The 13,990-nt window shown below is 55.7% G+C and overlaps 1 protein-coding gene across 6 annotated transcripts in view; it reads left to right on the top strand.

The window, feature by feature from the left end:
• Positions 1-13,990, top strand: part of GOLGA3 (golgin A3) — a 43,800-nt gene that overhangs the window by 23,771 nt on the left and 6,039 nt on the right. For 4 of the 6 annotated variants that reach the window (XM_024739875.1, XM_024739874.1, XM_024739873.1 and 1 more), the window contains 12 exons: positions 835-996; positions 1,266-1,634; positions 2,396-2,473; positions 3,223-3,486; positions 4,458-4,552; positions 5,225-5,441; positions 7,862-8,005; positions 8,657-8,854; positions 9,733-9,849; positions 11,735-11,874; positions 12,626-12,758; positions 12,981-13,103. In XM_024739875.1, the coding sequence (XP_024595643.1) occupies positions 835-996; positions 1,266-1,634; positions 2,396-2,473; positions 3,223-3,486; positions 4,458-4,552; positions 5,225-5,441; positions 7,862-8,005; positions 8,657-8,854; positions 9,733-9,849; positions 11,735-11,874; positions 12,626-12,758; positions 12,981-13,103 (2,040 nt within the window). The other 2 variants (XM_024739877.1, XM_024739876.1) reach the window with 2 other exon arrangements.

The raw sequence follows: 13,990 nt of genomic DNA, 5'->3' as shown, positions 1-13,990 counted from the left end.
AGACAGTCGTGTTGTGTCAAACACATGCTTCAAGGGCTCAGTGTCAAAGAACTAAAAAAATTCTAAGTTATAAGCTAATGTTTTTTCCCTAAGAAAACTCCTAGATGTTGCGTCTTATCTACATAGTCAGGACGTAGGGAATGCCATATTTGCCCCACGGCCCCTGGTCTCTAGTCTTACCAAGTGGCATCCGGAAGTAATCTTGTGGGACTTCCCTGGTGGTCCAGTGGTAAAGAATCCGCCTTCCAGTGCAGAGGACCCGGGTTCTATCCCTGGTGACGGAACTAAGATCCCACATGCCGTGGGGCAACTAAGCCTGCGCACCACAGCTACTGAGCTCGCACGCCTCAACTAGAGGGCCTGCGTGTCGCAACGAAAGATCCTGCATGCCACGACTGAGACCCGATGCAGCCAAAAATAAATAAATAATCTTTAAAAAAAAAAAAAAAAGGAAGTAATCTTGTGAAAGAGAATGTGCCGTGTATCACACCCCGAACAGCCTGTCTTCACGCAGGTGGCGGCGGTGGCGGCTGTGGCAGTTTCATTCACCACTTTATCCCAGTTCTTAAAACTGGGTTGTCTGCTTGCTTCTCTCTTCAGCCAGGCCCGAGGGTCAGCAGGGGAGCCATGGGTGGAGGAATCGGCTGGTGTCCTGTCTTGGCTGTGGGAGGGCACCAGCTTTCTGCCCCCGTCCCCTCGGGCCCTCTCTCTGTGGGTCATGGACAGGATGGTGACGGGGACGATGGCTTCTCTCCAGGGTGGTGGGCTTGCCCGCCGAGGCTATAGCTACAGGTTATCCTGCTTTTTTAAAAATGCTCTGTCTTCTGGGCCCAGGCTGACATGTTGGACCAGGAAGCTGCCTTTCTGCAGATTCAGGAGGCGAAGACGATGGTGGAGGAGGACCTGCAGAGGAGGCTGGAGGAGTTCGAAGATGAGAAGCAGCAGCTGCAGACGACAGTGGCCTCGGCGGCGGCCCTGGAGCAGCAGCTGGAGCAGGCAAGCCCCTCGGGCGCTCTTGTCGCTGCCCTGGGGCTGCGGCCAGCCTCACGGGGCTCGTTGGCGCTGGTCTGTCCGTCACGTCGTCAGACCCGGCGGGGGTTCACTTCAGCTCGTAGTCTCCTGTGCCGCAGCTTTACGCAGAAGGCTGCCTCCAGAGCATCGTCCAGACTGTTTAAAACCCAAGCACGGAAGAAGTACAAACTCTTGGGACACGCGGTGTTTTCGTTCAAGCGCGGTTACATTGACTATGGTTCCTTTTTTCCTAGGTGAAGCTGACTTTGCATCAGCGAGACCAGCAGCTTGAGGCTTTGCAGCAGGAGCACCTGGACCTGTTGAAGCAGTTCACCTCGACGCAGGAGACTTTGCAGAGCAGGGAGCAGGCCCTCGGGGACCTGCAGCTACACTACGACGAGCTGCAGGCCAGGCTGGATGAGCTGCAGGGGGAGGCCGCTGCAAGGGACGATGCCATCCGTTTCCTGCAGAACGAGAAGATCGTCTTGGAGGTGGCTGTGCAGGCAGCCCAGAGCGGCAGGGAGGAGTTTGATAGAGAGGCAAAATGCCTGGAAGAGGGTGCCCAGGGCACGTCAGAGACTTTAGAGCAATTGACACAGGAATTAGCCATCAAGTCCAGCCAGGTAATGCAGTTTGCTGTCACTTTGTTACAAGTGGAAATCACATATACAAGAAGTAACGCTGATTGTTTGGTCCTTTGTTTTGTTCTTTATTTGAAACATGGAAGAACGCTTCCAGGGGAGGGCCCAGGGCTCAGCTGGTGAGGGGGCCCACAGCAGCTGATGGGGTACTTCCGGTCCTAGGTTAGTGGCTGGGTGTGTAGATACCTGGCTGGGAACTGGGAACCGAGTTGTTTGGGGCTTTGAAAGTAATCTGCCAAGAAACACGAGCTTCAGTGCACCTGTGAGGAGGAGCTCAGACCTGGGAGAAGCAGCGTGGGGCTTTGGTTCTTTCCTTCCTGACTGCCTGACCCAGTGCAACGCCCTGGACGTGTCGGCAGGACGGTGGGTGAGGGTGGGAGACGGCCGAGGGTCCGGGTGTGTGCACACGTGACCTAGCACACCACACCCGGGAGCTGCCATGCTATGATGTGGGTGAACAGTAAACAAATACAGACGGAACGAGAAAGCTGCAGGGTGTGGAGGAAGTAGAGTTAGTGTCGGGAGTGGTTTTGTCTTCGAATCCAGCTCCATGAGCGTCGAGGACAAGAGGAAGTCGGCACGTTTTCCCTCCAGGGAGTAGGTGCGATTTCTCTGCAGGTGCTGACCCGTCTGTAACCTTCTAGGACAGGAGGCACGGAGGCAGGTCTGTGCGCGCGTGTGCCCCTGAGGCACAGGGCCCTCGCGGAGCCATCGTGTAATGTCTGCACACGTGTCCCTCGCAGGTGGAGCACCTGCAGCAAGAAGCTGCCTCCCTGAAAAAGCAGGCACAGAAGACAAAGGAGCAGTTTCTTCAACAGAAGGTGAGAACGTGGGGTTAGTTTGCCTTCTGTGAAACAAATGCATGAAGAAAATCCTGTACGTGTAATCTCTTCACTGGAAGAAAACAATTCAAGAAGAAGGTAACAACTAGCCTCCAGCTTTTGTAAGGCACTTCACTGATTCTGAGATACACTCCTCACCCCTCTCGTTTCTATGCTTCTGAAGTCAGGTGCATTTTCAGGGTGGGGTTGGCTTCCGGATCATGCGGACATGCCCTGCCGGCACATCAGAGTGCGTGCGTGCTGCTTCCACAGCGGCCGGGGCTCCTGCGTAACGTTGCTTTGAAAAATGTCGCACCACGATCCAGCATTGAAATAAGGCACTTGACGTTAGTGAAGCCAGTTCTGCTGTCTGAGGAATGAGTGCAGAGCACCACCAAGGGTCTGAGGAAGGGGCAACCGAGGGCGTTGTAAGCGGTGGTGGGTTTTATCACTTGAGATGCGAGCGGAGTGCCTGTCAGAAGCCAGGCAGGGCAAGTGGAGTGGGAAGGAGTGGCCGCATTCCCCCGAGGAAGTGAAGCAGTCAGGCCCCCAGCGGCTGGCATGGCTCCCCTGTCCATTACCCAGTCCTGTTTAGGTGTGTGTCTCAGTGAGTGGTATCACGGATTTGGTGAAATATATATCTTCAGCCCCAGAAAGTTATATAGATAAGTGGTGAGCATTTTTGTTTAAACGGCTTGACCCCTTGGAAGACCCGCCCCGCGGGCTGCAGCTTCCGGCCTGTTGGGCAGGTGATGGTGGAGGCCTACCGCCGGGACGCCACCTCCAAAGACCAGCTCATCGGCGAGCTGAAGGCCGCAAAGAGGAGGCTGGACTCGGAGGTGAAGGAGCAGCGGCAGGAGGCCGTCAGACTTCAGGGGGAGAAGAGGGCCGCGGAGGTGCAGCGCTTGCACCTGCAGAGGGAGGCGTCACAGGCCCGTCAGCAGGTGGTGGATCTTGAAGGGCATCTCCAGTCCACGCAGAGGGAGCGCGACGAGATGGAGACGCACTTACAGGTCTGGGGACGCCTTTGACTTGTGAAGGTTCAGCCGAACGGGCCTGGGGCTGTACGGTGGGTGGGGCGGGTCCTGTGGAGCTCAGATCCAGACAGAGGAGAGCTGTGGGGGGGGGCGGTTCCTGAGATGGTCTGAGCGGGCGTTTGAGTGGGCGCTGGAGAGAGGCAGCAGGGGGCACGGGGACGTGGGCCGGGCCGCCTGCAGCAGCTGCTTTGGGCTCCGGGCTTTAAGGGCGGTGGGGCCGGATTTGCTGTGCACGCACCAGGGCCCCCACGGCCGGTGGAGTCTGTGAGAGACAGTGGTGGCTGTGCCGCTGAGGGTGTCTGGCACGGGGCCGGGGAGAGGGAGACCTCAGGCCGGATGCCTGCAGCTGAGGAGTGTTTCTGAGGCAGGCGGTAGACCTGGGGAGAGCGATGGCAGGGTGTCAGACGGAGGGCTGCATCTTAACGTGTGACATGTCAGAAGTCCCACGGAGGGCCGGGCAGGGTCCAGGGAGGCAGGTAGGCTGGAGGCCGCAGCTAAGAGCCGTGAGAGTGCAGGCAGGACAAGAGGGCCTGGAGGCTGTGGGGAGCCAGGGGCTGGTGGGACCCCTGCAGCTGTGGGACGCAGGGCTCGCGGCTGCGAGGGCCGAGCCGGTCCTGGGGGGACGGTGCTCATTGCACAGGGGGAGACAGGGCAGCGGGCAAGTCCAGGAGGGGGCGTGAGGCTACCCCGAGGTGCTGGGAGAAGCTGGGGAGGGGACCGGGTGGGAGCCGTCGCCTGAGGCGTTCTCGTTGGCAGCTCTTCCCGCCTGTCCCACCAGCAGCCTTGACACGGGCGGTGCAGGACCCTCGGCCTCCGTGCAATGGCCGCTTATCGCGGGGTCCTCCGTGCCCTGCAAGGCGGCCTTGAGAGGAAGCCAGTCCCACATTTGGGCTTCAGGTGGAAGGCTTGGCACTCCTCATTTTGTCTTGTCCTCCCTTTATTTGAAGTCTTTGCGGTTCGATAAAGAGCAGGTGGCTGCTCTCACGGAGGCCAACGAGGTGCTCAAGAAACAAATAGAAGAGCTGCAGCAAGAAGCCACGAGGTACGCGGGCGCGGGGCGTGTGCTGGCTGGGCGCCGGGCGCTGGCTGTGAGCCGTGCGGGCCCCCCCAGCACTGTCTGTCCAGCCCTTGCCGGTCTACAACAGGTGGCCTAGGAAGTCAGAGTCCAAGTTTAAAGCTGGAAAAGTGATTCCGTCGTGATCTGACGGTTACACGTGGATGTGCTAACACATCCTTTCACAAACACTCCCCATTTGTTTTTGTTTTCATTTTCATTTGACTTTTCGTGTCAAGCGCCTGTGGCAGCGCCCTTCGCACCCCCAGTGCACTGCCCAGGGTGGACACCTGTGCCCGTCCTCACCCGGCCCGCGCCAGGCCTTTCACCCCCATTGCATGTCCCGCACCGCTCTGCTCTGTCAGCCGCTGATGTACTGTGAGCCTGAGTGTTGGGTTCCTTGCTGCTGGTCAGGAAGAGCGCTGGAAGCTTCTATCTGGTAGGAGAGGAGTCTTCTCTGTCTCCACAAGGTGGTTTAAGCAGCTCCGAGAGGGGAGCAGGACAGACGAGAGCACGGTGCTGGGCTCTGTAGGGGATACCCACCGACCGCATCCTGGGGAGCTGGGTTCTGGGCAGCGCGGTGCTGGAGAGGGCGGAGCTGGGGTGTGGCAAGTGGGTGGGGGCGAGCTGAGGCTTCCCTCTGTGTCTGCCGCGCCCCAGGGCCATCACTGAGCAGAAGCGGAAGATGAAGCAGCTGGGCTCAGACCTGAGCAGCGCACGGAAGGAGATGAAGACCAAGCACAAGGCCTACGAGAACGCCGTGGGCATCCTCAGCCGCCGCCTGCAGGAGGCCCTCGCGGCCAAGGAGGCGGCCGAGGCCGAGCTGAGCCAGCTGAGAGCCCGGGTGGCCGGTGGCGGCAGTGACCACACCCTGCACGTGGGTAACCCGCTTACTTCGCCGGTTGCCGAGAATCGGTGCAGGGGGCTGCGGGGGCATGACGTGTACAGGCACCTCCGAAACCCTCTCAGGAGGGTCTAGAAAGGAGGTGTGTGGGCAGCGTTTCTTCAGAATACCTCGCGGTAGCAATGTGACCGGGGGCTCTGACGCTGCGTTTGACCCCTGCGAACGCGTGCGGGGCGCTCGCCCTGCTGGCCCCGGCCCTCCTCATGTCTGGGGAGGAGGTTCTGTGAGCGCCATGCGTGGGGTGTGAGAAGGCTTGGGGTGAGGGTCGAGGGGTCCAGGACAGCCTTTTGGACAGGTGGCGTCTGAAATGGTCTTGCGTGACGGCGGGCATCTCAGCAGAGCGCTGCTCCTGTGTGCTGGGTCTGGGGGGCACGGGGCCAAGTAGGGGTCTGGCTGGAGGGGCTGGGAGCCGGGGTCGGGGGGTTTGGAGTGGAGCTTCCGTGTGACAGAGAGCGAGCTGAGACCTGGCCACCATCCTGTCGGGAGGACCCAAGGCCAGGAGAGGCTGTGACGGTAGCTGAGGTGATGGGAGCCAAGTGCAGAAGGCGGTGGGAGGCGTCTCGGAGGCCAGCACCAAGGGGGGGCGGGTTGCTGATGGCTCTGCGACAGACGGCCCTTGAGGTGGACAGCATGTGCGACGTAGTGGAGGGAAGTGCCTGTGAAAGGCTCGGGTCCAGGAGGAAGAGGGACCTGCACACGGTGAGGGCTGAGAGCCGTGGGAACTGCTCTTCCCCCCATGGCGTCCTGAGGCGAGAGAGAGCCTTTTGCTTTGGGTTATTGTTGTGTGTGTGTGTGTGTGTGTGTGTGTGTGTGTGGAGGGGGTGTATGCACGTGGTGGAGGCTCTCAGGTCTCCTCTGGGCATCACACTGTCACTCTGTCAGTCACGAGTGTCCTGGTCCCCAGATCCCTGCAGTCTGGATCTGACCACCTCCTTTTCCTTTGGCTAGTGGGTATAAAATTCTGTGTTTTGTTTATCACCCACCGATTTGAGTCATTTCCCTTATGCTTAGTAATCGTATTTTTTTCTCATCTTTGTTCCTCTCTCCTCTCAGTTTAAGAATTCGTAAGTTGGAGGACACTGTAGCATAGCGTGGTCTCTTGTAAAATACATTAATTCCATATTCCCTGTCACATGCTTGCTTTTTACACTGGGAGGGGGAGAACTTACTCAGTTGCAATTTCCTTTTTACTTTAAAATCTCTCTCTGCTTAATTCTTTCACTTACATGGTACCAGCAGTGGGTGTCACTGCCATGCAGTCTGTCACCCCCTTGCTGCACAGCCGGTGGCAGCTGGGCAGAAGCACAGCCTGGGAGCCAAAATCCTGGTTCAGCCTGTGCTTCGGCCCTGGTGAGGTGGGGTCTCAGGCAGCTCACTCACCTTGCTGATCCTCAGTAAAACGGAGGCCGAGGAGAACCAACAAGGACCTACCGTGCAGCACAGGGAACTCTGCTCAATATTCTGTAACAGCCTAAATGGGAAAAGAATTTGAAAAAGGATAGATACAGGTATATGTAACTGAATCACTTTGCTGTATACCTGAAACTAACACAACATTGTTGATCAACTCTACTCCAGTATAAACTAAAAAGCAAAAAAAAAAAAATGAGGCCGATGGGGCTTCCTTGGTGGCGCAGTGGTTGAGAATCCACCTGCCAGTGCAGGGGACACGGGTTCGAGCCCTGGTCCGGGAAGATCCCACATGCCGCAGAGCAACTAACCCCGTGTGCCACAACTACTGAGCCTGCGCTCTAGAGCCTGTGAGCCACAACTGCTGAGCCCACGTGCCACAACTACTGAAGCCCGCGTGCCTAGAGCCCGTGCTCCTCAACAAGGAAAGCCAACGCAATGAGAAGCCTGCTCGCCGCAACTAGAGAAAGCCCGTGCACAGCAACGAAGACCCAACTCGGCCAAAAATAAATAAATAAATAAATAAAATAAATTTATTAAAAAAAAAAAGTGAGGCCGAAATGAGGTAAACGGTAGAGCCTCCCTCATTAGGACGGCTCTGTGGAGAGACACCTGTGAGGTGCTCAGATCAGCGCCTGCCCCACAGCAGCAGCAGGAAGAGTGTGTGTGTGTGTGTGTGTGTGTGAGCACGTGTGTGTGCACGCGTGTGGCATTGGTTACATCGTGCCTGGTGCAGCTTAGTTGCCACAGACGGTAATTGGTAGCTCTTACCTTTCTGTGTTTTCAAAGCTTTAAGTGAAAAAGTGAGTTTGTGAGTCATTACTGTGCGGCTGCCCGGTAGCTGACTGCGTCCTGTGAGGGAGAGGGAAGGCTGCAGAGAGCCGATCACCTGTCGCGGGTGGTTGCAGCCTTGCGCGGTCGGTGCCGAGCCGGGCTATGTGTTGGGACCCGTGACCAAACCCACCCTCCGTCCCGGCCCTCAGGAGCGGGTCCAGGCCCTGGAGGCGGAGCTGCAGGCTGTGGGCCACAGCAAGAGGATGCTGGAGGGGGAGCTGCAGGAGGTCATCGCGCTGACCAGCCAGCAGCTGGAGGAGCAGCGGGAGAGGGTGCTGGAGCTGGAGGACGAGGTAGGCGGGCGCCGCGCGGCCCCACGTGCAGGGCGGTACCGCTGGCCGGGGCGCTCGGCCTCCGCCCTGCATTTCCGGGGCCGTCGGCCGCTTGCCCGGGTCTCTGAGCACCCGCCCTGCCGGAGCCGTGCTTGCACGTACTGCAGCGGGGCCCGCTGCGCCCTCTGCCTCTCCGGTGTGGCAGACGAGACACCCGGCTCAAAGGGGCTCGACCCTTTAGAGGAACTCCACGTAACTCTCAGTCCCAGACGGTCATGGCTTCGGGTGTTGCCACACGAGCAGCATGGTGGTGTCACCTAGGGCTCTGCACAGGGTCCCAAGGTGGCTGTCAGGAGCTGCGGGGCTGCGTGCACAGTTGACAGTTGTCTCTCACTCTCAGTCCGGGCCCGCCTGGGCTCCGACCCTGGGTGTGCTTCTCTGCAAGCCCACGGTCCCCGGGGGGAGGGCTGGGCTGTCGGCTGTGGGTCCACGAGAGAAGGGGCGTGGCCGCGGCTACCTTCCCAGCTGTGAGGCGAGGGCCCTCGTGTCCGGGGCAGTGCTCGCCTGTGCGTTCTTGAGGGTGGTGTTAGCTGTTCAGTTCCTGGTGTGCGAGCGCTCCATGAGCCAGAATGGGCAACTCCCTGATGTCACGGTGACTTTGGTTTGTTTCAGCTGCAAGAGTCCAGAGGCTTCAGGAGGAAGATAAAGTGCCTTGAGGAGTCGAATAAGAAGTTGGCTCTGGACTTAGAGCATGAGAGAGGGAAGCTTATGGGCCTTGGACAGTCCAGCGCGGCCCTGAGGGAACACAACGGCATCTTAGAGACAGCTTTAGCCAAGAGGGAAGCAGACCTGGTCCAGCTAAACCTGCAGGTATGGAAACTCCTTTGCAGCAGGAGACTTGCTGCAGGCGGGGCAGCCCTCTGAGGGCTTCGGCTGTGTGGTCTGCACTTGGTCATCACAGCCACCTACCTGCAGGGTAAAGGCCAGAGAATCTGCTGGAGTCGCAGCCCCTCTGCCAGCCCTGAGGCGGGGGTGGATCCGGGGAGCCTGGGTCTCCCCGCAGCTGAGCTGTGGAGGGACTAGGCTCAGCCCATGAGGTTCCTTGTGGGTGGGTGACTCCCGGAGGGTAGAGGGGACCTTTCCCAGCTCAAGGCAGTCATGCTGTGCGTAAGGGACTCTGACCCGAGGGCCTCCTGTGATTCAGCACTGGGGTTCAAATCCCAGCGGGGCTCTCCCTGCAGACCCCGTTGTTAGCTCCTCCGCTCTGCAGCCCCTCTGGGCGTTTCAGGGAAGTCTTCAAATGGTGTTCAACAGCCCATCCCAGCCTATGCCTTGAATTCACCAGATTTTAGAGCGCCTCCTTAGTTCCCACCACTCCTGCCCCTGGCAGCCTTGCTACGGAGGCGATTGCGTTGATAACCCTGGGTTTATATGCATCTTTTGGGTTCCTAACGAGATGCTTGAATATGATCATACGGTTGATGATACTCCTGTGATCTGAGATCTCGGTTTTGCACACGGCGTTCTCCACAGGTGGGATCCTCACTCCTTTCCTGGCTTGTACCCTTGTTGGCAACATGTCGTGATGTCTTGAGCCCCCGTGACGCTAGACTCCCCGGGCGCCACCACCCCCTCCATCTCCATCTCCAGTGGCACTGATCAGGGTGGCCCCTGCTTGTTCCCAGGGCTCTTCAGGCTTTGGAAGTTTGAAGTCCTTCCTTCCTTACCACTCTTGGAATGTGCTGTAGGTGCAGGCAGTTTTGCAGCGCAAAGAGGAGGAGGACCGCCAGATGAAGCAGCTCGTCCAGGCCTTGCAGGCCGCGCTACAGAAGGAAAGGGTGACGGTGCACAGCCTCAAGGAGCAGGTGTGTGTCTTCCAACCGGCTCCAGATTGCAGCCTCATAGAGCCTCCGGAATGTAATTTTTAAATGTCTGAAAACTGAGTATTAGTACCCTTGACAAGAGTTCCCTTCCAGGAACTTAGCGTGTGAATACCTTTACTGACGTGTCCAAGGACAGGGTATCATCATGGGGTTGGCGACAGCGAGGCTGGAGAGGGCCCCCTCCCTGTGCTCATCAGTGAAAGAGTGTGTGCCGTCGTGTGGCTCTAAGATATGTGCACAGAGCTCCGTAGCAACGTATTTTGCTGGGGAAAGATGCCCTGCACGTAGTGTGGGGTTAAGAAGCAAACTGCAGAGTAGTATACGTTTATTTGTGTTAAAAATGCAACCAAGATAGGTGGTTCTGGAGACCCATGGCCATGTTCTGCATTTGGAGCAGTCTTCCTGGCTCAGGTGTTCACCAGGGCATCAGGTGGCTCATCCCGCAGAGGGCCCTGCCCTGGCCACCCTGCGAGCTAGAGTGGGCCTCAGGCCGTGCACTTTAAAATTTTTACTGTCATGATGCCTCGTCTGTGGTTTCTGTAAAGCTCTTTCCCTGTTAGACTGTCAGCTTCCTGGGACGAGGTCTGCGGCTTGTTTACCCTCATGTCCCCAGTGCCTGCACAGAGCAGATGCTCAGAACATGTTTGTCATTGGCGCATTCATGCGTGTGTAGGTGCATGTGACCTGGGCTTTGCCACATTCTTTAAAAATTTCTCCAGGAAAGTACACTAGAGATAGAAGGAGATATTTCTTTATTTCCTGGGTGAGACAGTAAGACATTCTTTTAAAGTAGGACTAGTTTTAAGATACGTTAAGAATATTTTAACGTGAACGATTATTGGCTTGTTCTTGACTCACGTTTGCCTCGCCTGCAGCTGACGTTTTATCCTTGCGTGGAGTTGCTGCACGTCTTGTGGTTCCAAACTGAGTCAGCAACACTCCCTACTTTTCTATCCCCACCTTCCTATCTTTTGCTCTGTACTCAGGTATCACTTAATAGTTTTATTCTGACCTTAAAGACGTAACTAGGAGATTTTTAACTAAAGGTGCTGGAGGGATAATGTATATTTCACTCTGATTTCTTTTTTTAAGGGCAGTAATTGTAAATGATGCTTATTTATTCCTCTAAGTGCGTTTGGTCTGATTGTCTTGATCGTAAAAATAGTACATGTAGTAAAAATTTTTAGTGTGCATGGAGATTAAAGTACAGATCATCTTGAATCTCTACCTAGTGACAACCACGGCTAATGTCTTCTATTGGAGTTTTTTTTCCATTCATGTATGAGTTCTTTCTATATTCATCTGTAATACACTATAAATATTTTTACTAAACTTCTTTGAAATGAAGTGCTTGCTAGTGCAATCAGGCAAGAAAACTAAACTGTTGGAAAGGAAAATGGAAAATTTCATTACATTCTGATAATTTGCTTGTTTTCTCAGAAACCTTGAGATAAACCGTTGTTAACTATGCAGAAAGCTAGTTGCGTCCTAATGGATGACGAGCAATAGCTTTCTTACAGTTATTAGATGGTATGTGATAGAGAGGCGGGTTCCTCCCAGATACGTGAATTGTGAATGCATGTAACGAGAAACATGCAGATATACTTGAGGAAGACTGTAACCACTGCTCAGACCAAGAAAGTTGGGCACATTTGCTGGCTCAGCAGGTTCTGCTACCACGTTGCATGCTTGAGGGCCAAGCGTGTGTTCAGTACTTTCATCCTTGACGGGGACCTTGGGAGGCTTTGGAAGGAAGGCCTGCAAGAGCAGCTAGGATGCAAGGGGTTGGGTGGCGGCCTCCACGAACCCGGGCACGTCCTGTGAGGCTGCGCCTCTGTCCTCGGTGACGCAGTGTTCTTCTTCCCAGGTTGCTGCCGCCCAGGGGGAAGCGGGGCACAACCGCCGCCATTTTAAGGCCGCCACCTTAGAGCTGAGCGAGGTGAAGAAGGAGCTGCAGGCCAAGGAGCGGGAGGTGCAGAGGCTGCAGGCGGAGGCAGATGGGCTCCAGTGAGTGCGAGAGGGCGGGGCCGGGCGCCACCACCCCCTCCATCTCCAGTTAGTGCCTTCAGCGCACCAGGGCCCCCGTGTCCTGGCAGATCGCTGAGTACTCTGCAGGCAGATCCGAGAAGGAGAGAGAGATCCGATTGCTGTCTCAGGATGCCGCAGCTTCCGTCTGAAGCTTTGGCCTTGATGCCGTGTGCTCCCACTCTGTGCCCTGCTGGTTCTTCTCTGAGAAGAGAGAGCCCTCTTCTCAGAGAAGACCCAGCGCAGACAAAAATAAATTTTAAAAAATAAGCAATGAATAAATTTATTAAAAAAAGGCACACAGTTAGCTCTCCCACTCGGAGGCTGACGCCTCCGCCCCTTCCCTGAGGGTCCCCGCCGTCACACGTGGTCTTCGAGGCGCCTCCCCAGCTCCCCTCGGGCTTCCCTTCGTTGTGGTGCGCAGCTCCCATTGGGGTGGCCTTGGCTCGCACCCGTGCAGGCACATGTGTTGGGCACTGCACGTGCATCGGTCCCTCCCATCATAATCCGTGAACTGGCTCACAAAGCATCCCTCCCCGGGGGTTGTGAGGATTCGTTGGGCTAGTGCATTGCAGAGCTCCTAGAACAGTCCCTGCCCAGGGTGAGCAGTATGGGAGTTTTTGTCATGATGCGTGTCCACCCAGGACATGTAACGTTCAACTGACAACATTTTTGAGTGGGAAGGTAATTGGAAGAACGCTGTAATTTCACTCTTCCTTGTTTTTTATGCTAGGATTCAGGAGGGGAAACATTCCCAGGAAATAGCACAGTTCCAGGCAGAGCTGGCAGAGGCCCGGACCCAGCTCCAGCTCCTACAGAAGCAGCTGGATGAGCAGCTGAGCAAAGAGCCCATAGGAAACCAAGAGGTGACCCGCCGGGGCGGCTTTACATCTCCAGTTAACAGGACTTACAGAGCTAGACTCTGCTGGTTGACACATTCACTTCATTCTCTGCCTTCTTGGAAAGGGATATTTATTTTTTCTAAGTATGATATTAAATGATACGCAGAGATATAGTTAGAGCAATGTTATAATGCAAGAAAGCCATTTTAAAATTCTTTTGGTTGTGTGACTTTTTCCCTTCTCTAGATGGAAAATCTCAAATGGGAGGTGGATCAGAAAGAGAGAGAAATCCAGTCCTTGAAGCAGCAGCTGGACGTGACTGAGCGGCAGAGTAAACAGGAGTTGGATGGGATACAGCAGTCAATGCAGGTACGGGGCGTGTACGGGGCGTGTACGGGGCGTGTACGGGGCGTGTACGTGCCCTGGCAGCACTGCAGCAGCTCCTCCCTGGACTGTGCCAGGCAGCATGCTAGGTGCGCAGCAGCAGTTCTCAGTGGCTTGAATGCTCCCAGCAAACCGTTCTGCAGACATTATCCCATTTCAGAGAGAAGCCCAGGTCAGGCAGCTGAGGGACGTGAGCAGAGACCAGAGCCCCAGGGCCCCACCCTGGGCCGAGCTGTGCGGTGTGTCCCAGAAACGGGATCTCATTAAGTCCAAAAAATGAGACAGTTCCATTCGCCAATCTGTGATAAGCTTCTCTACGAAGAAATCTAGGCACAGTCTTGACTGCGCGAGGAAAGGGTCGGGAACGTGACTCTGACTGGGATTCCTGCTTGTAGGTGGACAGCTTGAGATAACCAGAACTGACTTGTATTCTGTCTTAGGAACAGTTAGGCTTATTCTAGTAGCTGATCTTGGAGTTTAAACAAGGGTTGGGTTCATTGTCAGATGTGGACGTGGGAATGTTACCGGCCCCTCGGCAGAGGCTCTGAAGTGTGGATGGGAACGTTGAGGACAGGACTGTAACCAGATTCTCCGCAGTGTAGACCCGTGGAGAGGAGTGGCGGGGGGAGGGGAGCGACTCATGAAGGCTGAGAGTTCCAGCCCCTTGGAATTGTGACGTACAAACTAAGATTTGTGCAGTGTGTTTAAGACCTTTCCGTTGTTTTTTTTTAACTAATGTGAGTTATACATTTACCACTTTTTAAAAAAAAATTATTTAGTTTTTTTATTTTTGGCTGCGTTGGGTCTTTGTTGCTGTGCGCGGGCTTTCTCTAGTTGTGGCGAGGTGGGGCTACTCTTTTTTTTTTTTTTTT

Source organism: Neophocaena asiaeorientalis, unplaced genomic scaffold (assembly GCF_003031525.2).
Source record: "Neophocaena asiaeorientalis asiaeorientalis breed wild unplaced genomic scaffold, Neophocaena_asiaeorientalis_V1.1 scaffold757, whole genome shotgun sequence".
Taxonomy (NCBI): domain Eukaryota; kingdom Metazoa; phylum Chordata; class Mammalia; order Artiodactyla; family Phocoenidae; genus Neophocaena; species Neophocaena asiaeorientalis.
This window is presented reverse-complemented; position numbering and strand designations above follow the sequence as displayed.